General features: G+C 49.3%; 2 protein-coding genes across 3 annotated transcripts; both read left to right on the top strand.

The window, feature by feature from the left end:
- Window positions 1-27: 27 nt before the first annotated feature.
- On the top strand, window positions 28-5358 carry TMEM205 (transmembrane protein 205; the record flags this gene model as incomplete). The annotated part of the gene is given in 7 exon segments (XM_080930030.1): window positions 28-87; window positions 89-133; window positions 136-153; window positions 157-192; window positions 1175-1283; window positions 1384-1547; window positions 5026-5358. Coding segments are annotated over 7 exon segments (738 nt in total). The 3' UTR covers window positions 5332-5358.
- A 1692-nt stretch (window positions 5359-7050) lies between these two features.
- Window positions 7051-18282, top strand: RAB3D (RAB3D, member RAS oncogene family). Of its 2 annotated transcripts, none has more exons than XM_080929668.1 (5): window positions 7051-7168; window positions 9294-9542; window positions 10273-10391; window positions 10481-10605; window positions 14889-18282. In XM_080929668.1, the coding sequence occupies exons 2-5, from the start codon at window positions 9315-9317 to the stop codon at window positions 15074-15076; spliced, it is 660 nt and encodes a 219-aa protein (XP_080785794.1). In that variant the 5' UTR covers window positions 7051-7168; window positions 9294-9314; the 3' UTR covers window positions 15077-18282. The 2 variants fall into 2 exon arrangements, with proteins under 2 accessions (XP_080785794.1, XP_080785795.1); XM_080929669.1 differs by having other exon boundaries at window positions 7058-7168; window positions 9273-9542.
- Window positions 18283-18528: the final 246 nt, after the last annotated feature.

The following is an 18528-nucleotide window of genomic DNA, read 5'->3' as shown; positions in this document are numbered from 1 at the left end:
GCGCCTGAGCATCTTCGGTATGACTGGATGAAGTTCGAAGAGGCGGAATGGCCGGATGATTCCCGCAAGCCAACTGGGCAATCCCTAAAGTGGGCGAGTTCAGAAGAGTCACAGCTGTGATCTTATTGGTTTCTGGCTGGATGGGAGGTGGGGTGAGGCCTGCGGGGCGGAAGAAAACCTGGAAGGTCTCAGGTCAGCCAGAGCTGCGCAGGAGCTGCTCGGGTTCTTGGTCCCTACCCCTGACCTCGGGTGCTCCAACGGTGGGGTCAGATGGGGACTCCGGGGGTACTTTGGGATGTTCTTAGGATACCTCGGATTTCCGGATGAGGGTTCTTGAATGTCTGCAGGGCTAGGGCAATCTCTGAAGACCTAGGGATGTGAACTTGAGCTTCTGGGATTCAAGCTTTTGGGGTGCAGTGGACATTGGGGTCTAGAGAGAGCCTTTCGTTCTAGAATTTTGGTTTTGAGACAAGGCCTCATGTGTCATGGTTGGCCTCCACCTCCTGACCCTCCTGTCTCTACTTTTGTGCTGGGACGACAGGAGAGAATCTGTTTTATGCAGAGCTGAAGATGGAACGCAGGGCTTCCTGCACGTGAGGCAAGCGCTCTGCCCTCTGAGCCACTTGCCTAGCTGTAGCCTGAGATGTTTGTTTACTTAGTTTGAGATAGTCTCACTGTATCTCAGGCAGTCCTCCTACTTGGTGATTTTCCTGCCTCTGATTTTTTTTCCATCTTCTGATACAGCTGTGACTCGCCGGGCCAGTTTCTGTGTTTTTAAACGCTTTTTGGAATTGAGGAATCTTTTTCTAACCTTGAGCTAAAAAAGTGGCAATCCCCCCTGTATCCGTCTTCCAAGTATTGGAGATTTACAGGTATGGGCCTTCGCACTGGGTGAGACTATTTATTTATTATTATTACTATTATTTTGCAAGTATGGAAGAGAGTGAGGCCAACACCCACAAAGTCCCTGACCTCAAAGCCACAGTTCCAGCCCCAAGCTTGAGCTGAGGTCAGTTGTCTAGGGACTACTTTGGGTCTTCCTGCCATCTCTAGGCTGTTTTCTCTCTTCTTTGCGCCAGTGTGAGTCTGGCCCTATACACACTCTCTACCAAGGCCTCAGAGCTAGGGGGCAAAGGTCGAAGGTTAAGCTGAGTCACTGCCGCTTCCTTCCCAGGGCAGCAGAATGGAAGCGAGCGAGGACCCAGGAAGTCTGGTTAAGGTGATCCACTTGCTGGTCTTGTCTGGTGCCTGGGGCATGCAGATGTGGGTGACGTTTGCCTCAGGTAGGGATCCTCCAACCAGTTACTCAGGGTGAGCACTGAATGGGAGGGGGGTCCGGAAGTGTCCTAACGGATAATTGTGGCCCTCCACCCCCTCCCCCAGGCTTTCTGCTTTTCCGAAGCCTCCCGCGGCACACGTTTGGACTTGTGCAGAGCAAGCTCTTCCCAGTCTATTTTCACGTCTCCTTGGGCTGTGCCTTGATCAACCTCTGCATCTTGGCACCACAGCGAGCCTGGATCCACCTCACACTGTGGGAAGTCAGCCAGGTATGAGGATTTGAGGGTCCCCAAGACTCCAGTGAGCACTTAAGGAGACTTTTATTTCAGTGTGTGTGTGTGTGTGTGTGTGTGTGTGTGTGTGTGTGGACATTCATGTGCACATGTGTTCAATCATATATAGAGACCAGGGTTAATGTTAGGTGTCTTCCTCTAACATTCTCTCATGGGTGTGTGTGTGTGTGTGTGTGTGTGTGTGTGTGTGTGTGTGTGACTTTTGAGACAGGCTTTCTCTGTGTAGACTTGGCTATCCTAGAATTCACTATGTAGACCAGAATGGCCATGAACTCAGAGATCAGCCTGCCTCTGCCTCCTGAGCACTAGGATTAAATGTGTGTACGCCACCACCCAGCTTGTTTATTTATTTTTGTTCTTCTGAGACAGGGTCTCTCTACAAAGCCCTGGCTGTTCTGGAACTCTCTATGTAGACCAGGCTGGCCTTGAACTCAGAGAGATACAATTGCTTCTGCCTTCCAAGTACTGAGATTAAAGGCTTATACCACCCCACCTAGCTTATTTGTTTTTTTGAGACAGGGCCTCTCATTGAACCTGAAGCTCTTGCTGATTTGGTTACACAACCTGGCAGGAAATCTCCAGGGATCTTTCTAGCTCTGTCTCCCCAGCACTGGGATTATAGGCGTGATCCTCCGTGCCTGGCTTTTTAACATGGATGTTGGGTGATTGAACTCAGGGCCTCATGTGTGCATGGCAAACCCTTCACTGGCTGGATCTCCCCAGCCCTTCATTTGATGCTATTTTTCATAGTAGTAGGAATGAAACCTAGAGCCTTGTACACACTAGGCTTGCAATCTACAAGTATACAGCTTTTACCTACACGGATAGTAGTGTCTTTATTCTTTTGAGACAGGGTCTTGAACCCAGTATGTGGAAGATGAGTTTGAACTTCTGACCTCCTGCCTCTTGAAATCACAGGCATGTTCTACTACACATAGTTTTATGAGGTGTTGGGAATCAAACCCAAGGCTTTGTATATACGATTTATTTTTATTGTTTTTGGTTTTGCTTTTTTTTTTTTTTTTTTTTTTTTTTGGTAACAGAATTTCTCTGTTTCCCTGGCTGTCACTCAGAGATCCACCTGCCTCTGTCTCCTGGGTGCTGGGCTCAAAGGTGTGCGCCACTACCACTGGGCACATATGTGTGTGTGTCCTCCAAGACCAGAGATGACAAATGCCCTTAGAGCTGTCATTATGGGCAGCTTCAAGCTGCTCAAAATGAATGCTAGGAACCCAGCTCAGTCTCTGCAAGCAGTGTACTCCCCTAACTGAGGAGCCATCTCAACACCACCAAAGGTATATAGCCCAGGCTAGACTCAAACTTGTGATTCTCCTGCTCCCACTTCTTCAGGCTAGCCTACTGGTGTGTGCTACCACTGTTCAAGGGGCATTGTTTTGAAAGGGACAAAGAAGTGCCTCTTTTTCCTAGTGAAGATAGAACCAATCACTGGGTATTCCAGAATGGGGCACATATCCTGCATAGCTACTCCCAGCAACCCTCTCTGTCTGGCCTTATCTTCCCCACTAGATCCTATTTCCTCTCTGCCCAATAGCTGGGCCTCCTGCCAAACTGGAGTGACTCAGCTGAGCTCAGGCACAGACCTCAGTTCATTGTTTAAAAACTAGACAGACTGGGAATTTAGGTTCCCCCAGTCCTGTCTACACTTTCCCCCAGCCACATGTAAGGAACAATCCCTTGCAGCTCAGCTTTCCCCACCTTCTCTCCCTCTGCTCTTGAAGTTTTCAGATGCGGGCGGGTGAGGCCTTATGTGTGTTTCAAGGGTAGCCCATCAATCTGATGTGGTGGTGTACATAGACATATGTCACCCTAGGGGTGGGAGGATGAGCCAGGGAGATATAAAAGTTCCCAGCCTGGACTATATAGTAACACTCTGTATCAAATAACAACATAAACAAGACAGTTTTAGTGGTTCTTACCTTTAGTTCCAGCATTCTGGAGGCAGAGACAGAATTTCTGTGAGTTCGAGGTTAGCCTGGTCTACATAGAGTTTTCCCGGAGAGCCAGGGCTGCAAAGAGAGACCTTGTCTCAAAACAAAGCGAAACAAACAAAAACAAAAACAAATCAATTAAGTAAAAGTAAAAATGTAAATAGAAAGATCAAGGCTGATGTAATGGAGACACCTATATCCCCACTTGAGAGGTACAGGTCAGAAGTTCAAGGCCAGGGTCAGTTACATAGGGAGTTTGCAACCAGCCTGAGCTACCGAGATCCTATCTCAACCTGCTTCCACCAAAAGAATAATCTCCTAGAGATCAAAGAGGATTATGGGTAACTGGTATTCCCCAGGTGTTTGATTCATTTCCTGTTAGTCCAGTGTCAGTTTCTTGGGTCTGAGATGGAATCACAGAAGAGATGGGTCCTATTTTAGGCTGTGTGTTTTGGGGTAGGGAGAATCAAAGAACAGTTAATGTTGTCTATCTTAATTTTGGGGAAAGAATAGAGGTAAGCCCATCATCCCAGCCATTTCCGAGGCTTCAGCAGGAGGATTACAAATTTAGGTCAGCTTTGGCTACATGTCGACGAGTTCCACTCTCAACTTAGTGAGACCTCATCTCAAGCTGAAAAGAGCAGAGGCCGGGGGAGGACTTGGACAGAAGAGACCTCTCTGTGCAAGCATGAGACCCAGGTTTGAATTCTCAGCATCCATTCAAAGGACAAACGCAGAGCTGATACCCAATGTGGAAGGTGGGAATCGGGAGACAGGCAGATCCCTGAAGCTCCTTGGCCAACCAGTCAGCCTAGCTTCATGAGGTGGTTCCAGGATCAATGAGAGACGCTATCTTAAAAACTAGGGTGGACGGTTTAGCAAGCTGCCAAGCCTGGTGACAATCTGAGTTGAACCCTGAGGGTCTACACTATGGAAAAAGAGAGATGATTCCCTCAAGCTGTGTCCAGTGTGCACATACATACTATGGTACACACACACACACACACACACACACACACACACACACACACACACACACGTGCACACGCACATGCAAATAAGTAAATTCAATAAATTCAAAAACAGAAAAGAAGAAAACAGTAGAAAGGCAACTTCAGCCCTCCACCAAAACGCATGCACCTGTGAGCGTGTGTTGCACACATGAATACATGTACCTGCCAGTACATGTTGCACACACAAGAACAAGTGAATATAGCACATCTGCACAAGAGGAAGGAGGCAGGGTGTGTAGCTCAGCAGTAGAACACACTGGCACTGAGGCCCCAGGATCAGTCAGTCCTCAGAACTACAAAAGAAGACAGATTTTGTTTTAAAGAAGAGGCTTCAGTTTTGGGGAACAGCGGCAGAGCTGGCAGAGACTTTCCTAAGGACTGCTATTTTCAGGGAGCTCTCTGGACCATGAGGTTGAAGTCACGCCCTCTCTCGGGTCCCTCAAGCTTCTCACCCCCCTCACCTCACTTCCCTGTCACTGTCACTATCCTCAGCTTACTCTACTGCTTCTGAGCCTCACACTGGCCACCATCAATGCACGCTGGCTGGAGGCTCGCACCACGGCTGCCATGTGGGCCCTGCAGAGTATAGAGAAAGAGCGAGGCCTGGGGACAGAGTTGCCAGGCAGCCTCCAGGGCCCTGACCCCTACCGCCAGCTGCGGGAGAAGGACCCCAAGTACAGTGCTCTCCGGCAGAAATTCTTCCACTACCATGGCCTGTCTTCCCTCTGCAACCTGGGGTGCCTGCTGAGCAATGGGCTCTGCCTTGTGGGCCTTGCCCTGGGGCTCAGGAGCCTCTAACATGAGCCCTGTGTGTCAATAAATGCTTCTTTGGACATAGTTATGGTCACTTTTTTCACCCCAGGAAAAGCCAGGGTGTGTGTGTGTGTGTGTGTGTGTGTGTGTGTGTGTGTGTGTTGAGGTAGAGTTTCTAGCTTAGGTTAACCGGGAGGAATTCTGTGGCCCAGGTTGGTCTGAAACTTGAGAATGCTCCTGCCTCAACCTCGCATGCTAAAATTACAGGTGTGAGTGACTGTATCAGTCTGTCAATATTTTTGTTTTGAGACAGATTCTTACGATGTAGCCAGTCTGACTTGGAACTTACTATGTAGCCCAGTCTAGCCTCAAATTCATGGCAGTCCTACCTCAGCTTCTCAGTACTAGGTTACAGATATACACCATCTCATCTGCCATAGACGCCCTACAGACACAACTTTTGAGACAGAGTCCCATGTAGCTCAGGTTGGACTTGAACTTGCTACATTCCTGAGTATGAACTCTGTATTTTGATTCTGTCTTCCTCCACCTCCCAAATTCTAGGATTACAAATGTAAGCACCATGCCTAAAGGTCTGTTTCAGATTTATTCATTTATGTATTTATTGTATGTGAAGGTCAGGGGACAACTTGTGGGAGTTGGTTCTCCTGCCCTCTTGGTCCCTGGAACCCTTTCATCAGGCCTAGTGGCAAGTGCTTTACCTACTCATCCATTTTGATTATTTTGAATTCCAAATCTTGCTGTGTGGGCTCGGTTTCCTTAATTCTAAAACATGGTTTAACACCAAAAGCCCTTAAGCGTGTTGAACAGCAGAATCTTACAGCCGGGTCCCACATGGGAGGTGGAGCCAATCCATTCACATTTATTCTTGACTACATAAACAGTTTGAGGCAAGCATGAAGTAAATGAAATGAGACCTTGTCTCAAAAAGTTTAAAATATTTTTAGATTTTTAAAAATTCTTTTTTACATGAGTGTTTTATCTGAATGTCTGCACCACGTGGGCTCTTGCAGCTTGATGAAGTTAGAAGGGGAGGGGTCGGGTCCCCTGGAACTGGAGTTATGTGAGCCTCGTGTTGAGTGCAGAGACGTAAACTCATATCACCAGCAAGAACAAGTGCTTTTAACCGCTGAGCCATCTCTCCAGCCCCAAAATTAAAACAAAGAAAATCATGATTGCACAAGTCTTGCTACGTACTCGGCAAATGGAAAAATTGAGGTAGTGAGAGGTTAAATAAATCCGGAATCACAGTCCTAGAAATGGGAGGTGGGACTAGAACTCAGCTGCTGACCACAGAGTGCATAGAAGATATTTTTCTATCTGTAGTTAAGAAAGAGAGGCTCTGATGGGACTTAATCGCCTCTTCCCGCTCCTGTGGGCACTAGCTCAGGGCCACACACTCACACTGCCAGACCCCTCTCACCCTGCACTCGCATCCCTGCCCCCACCACACTACCAGGTTCCACCCCCTTGACTCCCCGCCCACCTCTGACGCCTTTTGAGGTGGTCCCGCCCCTATCAGACCCCACCTCCGTCTGCCAGGCTCGTCCACTCCGCTAGGACTCTTGCGGCAACACCGACAGGCCACGCCCATCTCCTGGCTCCGCGGGCCGCGCCCCACCCGTGAGATCACGCCCACCTCCGGGCGCCAACTCCCTCGACGCCCCGCCCCTCCTAGGCCCCACCCGCGCACCTCTCCAACTCTTGCTGCGGCCTCGCCCCCTCCACCTGGGCGGAGCCGGCGCGGGATCCGGGTGTCAGTGCTGGCAGCGGCGGCGGCGGCGGTGGGGTGAGGGTCGCAGCCCCGTGCTGGCCTTAGCAACTTCGTGGGCGGATCTTGGTGTTCGAGGCGGGACCCGAGGTGAGCCCAGGAACCAGTGCACCAGCCAACCGGCCGATTCGCGCGTGCACTATGACAGGGTTGAACTGGGGTCCTCGCGAACCTGGGTCCTGCACCCCCAGTCGGCGCTGCTGGCTCTTCTGGATTCCCCGCACCCGGCATGCTCTGTGAACGGTGGCGGGGTGGGCGAGAAGCCCAGCCGGGGGACGAGCGAGGGCTCCATATGGTGATGGGGGAGGCACTTGCTGGTGCACCCAATGCACTGACAGTTCGGATGCCAGCCTTGAGGGCCAAGGGACCCCTAGATGGCCCGGAAGAGGAGTCGTGGTGGGGCAGGGGCCAGCCTGGAGGCCCTACCCGACGGACGGTTTGCAGTCCCTCCTCAAACCCGTTCTCCCGGAACACAGGGTGGGGTTGGCTGCGTTCTCCTTAGAAATGCACGGGGCAGAGAAACAGAAGACAACGAAGGCTGTTGAGAAATACTTTTGCTTGGGCTGCGGAGAGCTAGACAGCTGGAGAAAGTGAAGCGGGGGCGGGGGTGGGGGAGAGCTTGGAAGGGCACCCTGGATTTGGATAAGACAGCATGCTGGAGTGTGGGTAGATATAACAGCAGGATATGGGGTGGTGGGGTTGTGATCACTAAGTGGATAATTCTCGTGGGTTTGCTGACTTTTAGTCCTGTCTTTGTGGGGTGAGTCAGCTTTGGCCAAGAGGGAGGCCCAGCCCCTTTGACAAATAAAATGGCAGGTACCCACTTGGGAGACTAACTCGGCCTTTAAACCTTATGCTATATTTATAGACATTCCCCTTGCCCTGGGGGACAAGGAAAGGGTTAAAGCGGATTTGGAAAGGACAGGCTCCTGTGACAGGCACCAGCTAAGTTCAACATCCAGGCCCTGATGGAAGGGGTTCTGTCTAGCTGGCAGTCCCTCCCCCCCCAAGCTCACACCTGGCCATACCAGCTGCTTGAGCTGGGCAAAGTCCAGGCTGCAGCCCGTGCAACTTCCTCACACCACGCCCCCCGCCCCCAACTGGTCCTGAATTTTCACCTGTTACCTGGTCCTGCACCTGAAGGGAGAACCTTCCACTATAAAGGTTCAATATTTCCCCACCTCTCTTTTCTTTCTCTTTGAGACAGGTTCTCATATAGCCCACCCCAGTTTGATACCAAACTTCCAATGTAGTACAGAATGGCTTTGAACTCCTGACACAATCTATCTCTACTCTGTAGTGCTGGAATTACAGGTGCGCACATCACACCTGGTTTACCGGGTGCTGGGGCTGAAACTTCAGGTGAGGGCCCTACTAAGTCATCCCCAGCCCTCAGCTTCACCTTGGTGTAGATTAAACAGGCATGGCTGTGTCTCTTCAGAGACCAGTGCCCGGTGCAGAGGACTCAGAGGAAATCTGTTGGTGAATACAAGATCTGTAAGATTCGCACAGTGGTGCACACCTGGAATCCCAGAGGAATCCAGAGGCAGGGATACAGCACAGGGGGAGTTTGAGGCCAGCCTGGGCTACGTGAGGCCTTTTCTTTTTTTCTTTAAGATTTATTTATTATATATAAGTACACTGTAGCTGTCTTCAGACACACCAGAAGAGGGTGTCATATCCCATCACAGATGGTTGTGAGCCACCATGTGGTTGCTGGGAATTGAACTCTGGAAGAGTGGTCAGTGCTCTTAACCACTGAGCCATCTCTCCAGCCTCGAGACCTATTCTTAAAGAATAAACAAAGGAAAAAACAAAGAGGAGTGGAGAGAGAGATGGCTCAGTGGTTAAGAGCAGCTCTTTCAGACAACCTGACTTAGATTCTTAGAGCCCAGGCCAGGCAGTTTATAGCTGCCAGTAACTACAGCCCCAAGATGGAGGTACATACCTGTGAACCCCCATACACTAGTCACATATGGAGCCTTAGTCTGCCTCCACAGTGAGACCTTGTCTCCATAAACTAGTTAATTAATTAGTAATAAACAAAACTAGGGCTAGGGATAGCTTTTCGGGAAAAGGCACATGCTGCCCAGCCTGATAACCTGAGTTTGGTCCCAGATCCACATGTTGGAAGACTGACTCCTGAAACCAATGGACCCACATGCTCACCCTTACAGCACCAACCCCCTTACAGGATTCCACTCTTTCACATCAGGATTTCTGGCCTCCCACCAAGATGGCGTCGGCTAGTGAGCCCCCTGCCAGCCCAAGGGATGCTGCTGACCAGAACTTTGACTACATGTTCAAACTGCTGTTGATCGGGAACAGCAGCGTGGGCAAGACCTCCTTCCTGTTCCGCTATGCTGATGACTCCTTCACCCCGGCCTTCGTGAGCACAGTGGGCATCGACTTCAAGGTCAAGACAGTCTATCGACATGACAAGCGGATCAAGCTGCAGATTTGGGTGGGCTGAGTAGCCATGGAGGGAGTGGGAGGGCAGTCAGGAGAAAATCAGACCCCAAATTGTTCCCAGCTGACTCAGAGAGTAACTCAGGGGCAGGGAAGCATCTTTTATCTCTACAGAAAATCCACCGGGGTGTGGGAGCATACCTCCCCTGGGTGTCCTGAAGAGGGACAAGGTGGACAGAAGGCACCTGTTTACTAGTAAGGAATAATTTGGGAACCGTCTTGCCTCCCATGAGGCTTCCAGGCTCAGCCCTGCCTCCTGTCCCCATCCTAGCTGTTGATATCCTCTAGGTAACAAGGGGACCAGAGGCAGATCAAGATGAAGGCCTGAGGCCCAGTCAGTCTTCTTTGTGACTATTACATGGGTTCTTGGAAATGAGCTTAGGAAGCTCATAACTGGGGGACAGCCCTGCACACTGGCAGAGCTGAGTCAGTTAACTGAGTTTTCAAGATGAGACAATGTACCTGTAATGTCTCCCATCAGGCTGAGTGTGAGGGTAGGGTCATACCTGCCCTTCAGACTGGAGGCCATAAGGGAAGACCAGTTTTTCTCCAATCAGATTGGACAGAAGGGCCATACCTTCCCATCACACTGGGCCTGTGAAGGCAACACCACTCCTCTTCCATCAGATTGGGCCACAAGAATCTGTGTCCCTTTCAGGGTCCTGCAGTGTCAGGTGGGGAACAAGTGGGCCCCTACCTAGCTAACTGATTTGCTGTTTGCTCAGGACACAGCTGGCCAGGAGCGCTACCGGACAATCACCACGGCCTACTACCGAGGAGCCATGGGCTTCCTGCTCATGTATGACATCGCCAACCAGGAGTCCTTCACCGCCGTGCAGGACTGGTGAGTCCTGACCAGCCACTGACGTGCCACAGGACTTTCTTCTCCCCTTCACGATCTCTAATCTCATCTCAATGTCTACAACTCCACAGGGCTACCCAGATCAAAACCTATTCCTGGGACAACGCCCAGGTTATCCTTGTGGGGAACAAGTGTGACCTGGAGGATGAACGGGTCGTATCTGCTGAGGATGGCCGGAGGCTCGCTGATGATCTTGGTTAGTACCCAACCTGAGCCACAGGTCCTGTCTCCTAGCTCCATATCCTCATCTTCATCCTTGAATCCCAGACCCACAGTGGTTACCTGAGGATCTGGGGGACAGGGTGGTAATAACATGTATTGGGGCTGGGGAGATGGTTTAGTGGGTAAACGAGTAAGAATGGTTTTGTTGTTGTGCAAACATGTGGCTCTGGTTTAGAGTCCCAAGCACCCGTAAAAGGACACACACACATACAAACACACACACATACACTTTCATGCCTGTAACCTCAGCACTGTGGTTGAGGGTCACTGGTACCTGCTGGCTGCCCTGGTAGCTTTAGATACAATGAGAGACCCTTTCTCAATGGGATGTGTGAGGAAACAGGACCCCTGACATCCTTTCTGCCTCCAGTACAGACTCACACACCTGCACACAAATGTGCACATACAGCAAACACATAATCCTGGATAACCCATAAATATACCCATATATGAGCTGTGTGCTCCCATTTGGGGGATATATACCCTGTCCTAGGGACCCAGCTGCTTGACCCTGGTGACATCATTTTTCTTTCTAATTTCTATAATAGGTATGAACATGCCATAGTTTTTATTATTGTTGTTTTGAGACAACATGTAACCCTTGTTGGCATGGAACTCAGTTGTGTAGCCAAGGGACCCACTTGCCTCTGCTCTGAGATGCTGGGATTAAAGGCTTGTACTTACATGTCCAGCACCTACTACCCACTTTCCATGCATTCTGACACTGGCGTGAAGTGATTCTGGGTGGTTTGGTTTGGTTTGGGGAGCTGAACCCAGGACTGTCTTCATGTTAAGCAGGTACTCTACCACTGAGCAACACCACCAACCTAGGCATTTGTTTGTTGTTTGTTTGTTTGTTTGTTTGGACAGTCTCACTAGCTCAGGCTGAACTTTGAACTCATGGTCCTCAGTCTTAGCCTTCCAGAAGGAAGCTGCGGGCTTCCCTTTCATTTAGGATATTGATTTGTTGTGGGATTTGCCTGTAAAGATCCAAGTGTAGTGGGGCTCACCTAAATCCTAAATCACGCTTAAAGGTTGCAGAAATTTGCAACCAAGGTGCCATGAAGTCACCCCAGGATACACTCTCTTAGGCAGACAAACAAGGGCAGTTACAATTTTTTTCTGTTCTTGAAAAGGACCTAGGTTCAATTTCCAGCACGTACATAGCAGCTAGCAACCATTTGCACATATATCCAGTCAGGCACGCATACATATGCATAAAATAAAAATTTAAAACTTTAATTAAAAAAAAAAAACCCAAACTGTTGTAGGGCATACCTCAGTTGGTAGCATGTTTGCCTAGTATGTGCGAGGCCTTAGGATTCCATGGCCAGTATCACATACAACAAGGTATTGTGGTATATACTTTTCATCCCAGCACTCAGGAAGCAGAGGCAGAGGCAGGAGGATCAGGTTCAAAGTCAACTTAAGTCACATGATGAGTTTCAGACCACGCAGGGCTCCACAAGACCCTGTTAGAACCAAAGAAAAGACACTTAGAAGGCAGAAGGTCCGAGGCTGGCGTGGGCCGCATTGGAAGCTCTAGATCTGGCAAAACTACAGTAGTGAGACTTCAAAAAAAAAAAAAAAAAAAAAAAAAAAAAAAAAAAAAGTACAAAACAATAGCAAAAGGAGAAGCCCAAACAAACAAAAGAAACAGGAATGTGGACGTGTGAGGAGAGGTTGGCGCAATAGTAAAACTCCAAATTTACCCAAGATCGCAGAGCAGCACCAGGTATGCCAAGTTCATGCACCCTCTAACACCCGCCATTCGGTCGCTGGGTGAGTGGCCTCTGTGCATTTACTGAGGGCTGCAGCCTAGCAGTAGAACACCTGCCCAGAACTGCCCAGTGGGGAGCAGGGGTGGGGGGAGGGCAGAGAGAGTCTCTGTCTAGAATCACCCAGTGAGGGGCTAGCTCTAGAGCAGAAGACCTGTCTTGCCCTGATTTCCAATCCTGCACTGAAAAATACCCCAGTGCCTTCTCCGTGCATGCTTTATATCAGGGGCCAAGAGCTACGGGAAGACTCACGCCCTCGGACTGGTCCATCCTAGTAGCAGAGATGACCGTGAAGTGGAAACCATACACTCACCTAATCAGGCTACATTCAATTCTAGAAACCAGATGGACTTTCTTTTCCCCTCAAGCTCCAGCTTCCCGTTATGTTTCTTCTGAGCTGGGGGTTGAGAGATGGCCTCAATATAGCCCAGGCTGGCTCTGAGCTTTTGACATTCTCCTGTCTCAGCCTTATGAGTCCTGCACCACTATGCCCTCCCCCACACACTCATATTAAAATTTTACTAATTTAATTTTTATGTCCCTTTAAAAATGATCTATTATTGGTGTGCACCATAGTGCACGTGTGGAGGTCAGAGGACAGCGTTACGTAGGTTTGCCTTCCCTGTGTGTTCCCGGGCTTGAACTCAGGTAGGTGCTTTTGTGGGCCCCACTGTTTCACTCTCTCCTGTTAATCCCAGTTCCGGAGAGCAAGCCCAGGGCATTTAAAATGTTTCTTTTCAGAAAGGGTCTAACTTTGTAGCTCAGGCTGACTCCGAAATCAGAAGTCTCTGTGTTTAACCTCTGTACTGCAGGGATTATAGGTGTGCACTATGCCCTAATTTTATTAGATTTGTATGTGCATATGCATGTAAGTGGAGGCCAAAGGATATCAGGTGTCATTTTTAGGGAACATCTTCCCTTTCTCTGAGACAGCTTGTCTGGAACTTCACAAGTAGGTTAGGCTACCAAGATCCAGGAATCCATCAGCCTGCAATCTCAAAGTGCTGGGACTGCAAGCATGTCTACCACAACTGGCTTTTTAAACAGTGGAGGGGAGGGTACTGGGGATTTGAACCCAGGCCCTCATTCGTGCACTTACCATCCAGGCATCATCTCCGTAGCCCCCACAACACTGCTTTAAATTACAGTTTTTAATCTCTTCACTGCTGGGGGCAGGTTTAGAAACAATGTTTCACTGTGTAGCAATGGAGGTCCTAGAACTGGCTCTATAGACCAGATTGGCCTTGAACTCACAGAGAGCCACTGCGTCCTGAGTACTGGGATTAAAGGTGTGTTACACTACTCTCTGGCTTCTCTTTTTGTCAGATCACCCAGAGCTGGAGTTACAGGTAGTTGTAAGGTACTATGTGGGTGCTGGGAATTGAACCCAGGTCCTCCGAAAGAACATCCAGTGACCTTAATGGCTGATCCATCATCTCTCTGGCCCCATTATTTACTTAGCTATGGGTGACACACACACACACACACACACACACACACACACCTGTATCGGTCTTGTAAATTTGGGGGATTAAACTCAAATCATCAGACTTGGCAACAAGTACATTTATCATTGAACCTTCTGTCTGTCTTCTGAAGACTCTTAGCTGGGCATGGTGGTGTATCCTGTAATCACTACACTCTGACAGCTGAGGCAGGAGGATTGCTGAGTTGGAGGCTCTATCAACTATTTCAACATGACTACACAGTGAAATTTTGTTTTTAAAATCTTTAAAGGAAACTTTGAAAGGGTTGACAGAGGTTGGGAAGGACCCTAGAATCTGCATTCAAACAGTCAGGCATGGTAGTGCACATGCCACCCCAAGGACTTATGGGCTCGCCAGCCAAGCCTGCTTGATGAGTTCTGAGTCATTGAAAGACCCTGTCTCAGAAAAACAGTGATGGCAGCTGAGGGACAACACACACACACACACATGTGCATCCACACATTTTCATCTACACACATGTGCACCCACATACACATGTGCAGCCACATACACATGTGCACCCACATACACATGTGCACCCACATACACATGTGCACCCACATACACATGTGCAGCCGCACACATGTGCACCCACATACACATGTGCACCCACATACACATGTGCACCCACATACACATGTGCACCCACATACACATGTGCAGCTGCACACATGTGCACCCACATACACATGTGTACCCCACCTGTTCATACACATGTGCACCCCACACACATGTATATCTACATACATGTATACCTTATACACATGTGCATCAACACACATGTGTATCAACACACACAAGTGCACACACACATGCACCAACACACATGTGCACCTCTTACACACACATACACACACACACACACACACACACACACAGGATATCAGGCAGGAGTGAGCTCAGAATACAGGTTTGAACAAGTCTACTTTTTGTGTCCAGTCCCTTGGGACTCACATAACTGTGAAAACTTTCCCCACCTTCTTTCCATCCAGGTTTTGAGTTCTTTGAAGCCAGCGCCAAGGAGAATATTAATGTGAAGCAGGTGTTCGAGCGCCTGGTGGACATCATCTGTGACAAGATGAATGAATCCCTGGAACCCAGCTCCAGCCCAGGCAGCAATGGAAAGGGCCCAGCCCTTGGAGACACCCCACCCCCACAGCCGAGTAGCTGCGGCTGTTAGGTTCAGTCCTGACCTCCCCACACCTGTCCTTCTTGCCTCTTCAAGGACAGTAGTCAAGGTGTGAGCTATGGGGACTGTCTCTCAGCTCAGGGCACCCCCTGCCTCTGGCCCATTTTCCCCTCCTCTTGCACAGGTTCATGTCCCTTTCTCTCCTGTCAGAATGCTCAGACAGTCCTGGTTAGAGCCCACACACCCTGGGGGCTCTGCCCAACATTGTCTGAGGAGTTGGGACACCCACATGGTGCTTACTGCTTCCCAAGGCATTTTGACGGAGGTAGCGTTAGGTGGCAGTGCCTTCCCTGAGTGATGGGGGGGGGGTGTTCTGTGCCTTCTGCCTTAGAACCATTCCCAGGTGTGTGATCTACTCTTTGTATTGTTGGCTGAAGACGTCACCTGGTGTGGCTCGCTGTCCAGCTTGGTTCTGGCAGCCTCTCTCTCTCAGGTCCACCAGTTTGGCCTTGAAACCTGCCGTGAACTGACTGCCAGCCAAGGATACAGGCAGTTCTGCAGTCTCCACTTTTGCTTCACTGGCTTTGGCTGGAAAGCCTGTTTTCCAGTTAGAGAAGGTATATATGTGTGTGTATGTGTGTGTGTGTGTGTGTATGTATGTATATATATACAGATATATGTATATATACATATACATACACACATATACATACACACACATATATATACACATACATACATACATACATATGTGTGTGTGTCAAAACCACCCCAGGCACTGGGAACTCTCCAAAGTGCCTTCCAAGCTTCTCTTGAATCTGTACCACTCAGTGTGGGTTATTCCAGGCCCTGTCACATGGGGGCTGAGAAATACCCCCGCTTAGCAGTACATCTTTCTGTCAGTGCATCTCAGAGCCAGGGACTGAGGCTGCCCACTCAGGTCCCCATCTGTCTGCCTGCTGGTGTTTTAAGCAAGAGCTTTACAAACGTTACATCCTGTGTAGAAACGGAAGTGGAGAAAGCAGCCCACAGAGAGAGGGTGTGCCGTTGTTGGTCAGCTTCTCACGACAGGATTTGGGCTTCTCCACCTGAGGAGTCTTGAATAGACCCAGTGTCAGCTGGCCCAGGGATACTGGGGTGTGGGGAAGGACTGTGGAGAAGGCACCAGTGGGCAACCCAGTGTTTTTGTTTGTACGTCGTGGGAGCAATAGGCCCTCCTGTGATTTAGAGATGGGCTGTTGTGATTGATGTCTCTACAAAGCTTGGGACTTAGCCGCTAAGGATACTTGATTCTCTCCTGCTAGGGTGCCTTTCTACTCATCAACCAAACTCTCCTAAATACCATCTGACATCTCATGGTCCAGGTGACAGATGGTCTGTGTCATACACCCCTGATCCTATACCAGGGGCGGAGTGTACTCCTTCATTCCCCACAGCCTCAATCCCTTCTGCAGCCTTACTGGGCACAGCATCCTCCCGGCGTGTGCGACCTACAGCACCTACTTCAGTTCATATGTATTTCTAGCCCTGCCAGTGTCTGTCTTTGGACAAAGTGAGGGCGTCTATGCACTTAGAAGAAAGAGACTTTTTTTTTTATGTTGCTTTAAATAGTCAAACAGTGAAAATTAAGTTCTTAAGGTTCAACAAACCTGCTGGTTGTAGTGGTGAAAATGCTTGGTCCCAGCACTCTGAAGGCAGAGGCAGGTGGATCTGTAAGTTCGAGGCCAGCCTGGTCTACAGAGCAAGTTCCAGGACAGCCAGGGCTACACAGAGAAAACTTGTTTTGAAAAACCAGATTGGGGGAAAGGGGGATATGCAACTTGTTTGGAACTAGCTCACTTGCTAGCGTTTGCCTACTGTTTTGCACAGGGTCCTAGCTTGAAGGCCCAGCATCACACAAACCAGACATGTGGTCCAGGGATGTCATCCTAGTAGAGTCAGGAGGATCGGAAGTTTAGGGTCACCTTGATTACTATCTAGGTTTAAGGCCAGCCTGGAGCTATAAGAGACTGTCACAAAGGGGGGGGGGAGGAAAATCTGTCAAAGATTCTGGGGACCAGTCAGTCCATTGTTCCAAGCATAGTGGTGGAGAACCTGCCCTTAGCTAAGGCTGGTCCTGTCATTTTGAGTCAACTAAATCACCTCTGACTGGATCTTGGCCTTAGTTGAGGCTTCCTGTTGATAGAAAAGGGTCCCTCAGTTCTACTCTGAATACCAACAAAGGAAACCACCTTGTAGCTTTCTTACAACTGGGGATTTGGCTGGCAGGATGGCTCATCTGAAGACACTTGCCACCAAGCCCGATGACCTGAGTTAGATCCCGGGGTCTGTGAGGTAGAAGAAATGATCTCTTTCACCACTCTCTCACGTCCACGCCTGTTACATGTTACCTCTCACCTCCACACGTGTTATGGCAAGCATGGGTGTGTGCACAGTCCATGTCAAACAAAAAACCCGCTGTGAAAACTGAATAATGTGGAAACTTTGTTATTTCTTCCTCCAATGAAGGGCGATTTGAACTTTTTGATTCTTCCTTTAGGTTTTACCAAGGAGGGTGAGGGAGTCACTAAGTGAACAGAGGCTCCCGTCTGTGCAGATGGCTAAGAGGGATGAGAGCCTGTTGAGTTTATACACAGAAACTCTGCACAAGGCCTGGGGAATGCTGCTTCTCTGCAGAAGGCCCAGAGGTAGCCAGCCTCTGGAACTTCATTCCTGTGTCCTCCCAGTGAGGAGGCCATGGCTGCAGTGGTCTGATGGTCTGGGGTTTTTTAGATTTGGTTTTGGGTTTTCTTGTTCTTGTTTGTAGGTCTCATGATATAGACCAGGCTAGCCTTGAACTCACAAAGATGCACCTGCCTGTGCCTTTCTAGTGCTGGAGTTAGAGGTATACTTCATGATGTCCAGCTGACGTTCCTGCCTCCTACATGGTGTAATTATAGGCTGCACCACCGTATTCTGTTTGATGCAGTGCTAAGGATGGAGCCCAGGGCTTCCTGCATGCTAGGCAAACACTCTACCAAGTGGGCCTTGACCCTGTCCTGGTCTCTGTTTCCAAGTGATGATTCTGCTTCTGGCTCCCTGATAGTGATTCTGAAACAACATTGAATCAACTCTGGTCTGGCGCTGCCTATCCTCCCAACTGTCCAGTCCAGAAAAAAAATGTATACTTTTTTCAATGTGATAAAATAAAGGAAGTCATTATGCCTGTATGCCGCATATTGCTAAGTTCACTGCAAAGCCAACTGTTGTTTGTGGAGCACAAAGTCCTCAGCAGGTTTGGGGTTGTCTCTAGCTAGGCCCCAGCCACTACCTTGGCTCTAGAAAGTTTCAATTTGTGAAGATTGCTCACAGCTTGGAGGTATTTGCCTCCAAGTCTGGTGTCCCAAGTTCGATTCCTGGAACCCACGTAATAGAAGTCAGATTCCTACAAGTTGTCTTGTCTTAGGGTTTCTGTTGCTGCAGTGAAACACCAAGACCGAAAAGTAAGTTGGGGAGGAATGGGT

Source organism: Micromys minutus (genome assembly GCF_963924665.1).
Source record: "Micromys minutus genome assembly, chromosome: 16".
In the NCBI taxonomy this organism is placed as follows: domain Eukaryota; kingdom Metazoa; phylum Chordata; class Mammalia; order Rodentia; family Muridae; genus Micromys; species Micromys minutus.
This window is presented reverse-complemented; position numbering and strand designations above follow the sequence as displayed.

What these genes read in the sequence shown, in the direction of transcription:
- RAB3D (XM_080929668.1), top strand. Translation starts at nt 9,315, where the DNA reads ATGGCGTCGGCTAGTGAGCCCCCTGCCAGCCCAAGGGATGCTGCTGAC. An exon ending in GGATCAAGCTGCAGATTTGG is followed by an intron (nt 9,543 to 10,272) that starts GTGGGCTGAGTA and finishes CTGTTTGCTCAG; the next exon opens with GACACAGCTGGCCAGGAGCG. An exon ending in TTCACCGCCGTGCAGGACTG is followed by an intron (nt 10,392 to 10,480) that starts GTGAGTCCTGAC and finishes ACAACTCCACAG; the next exon opens with GGCTACCCAGATCAAAACCT.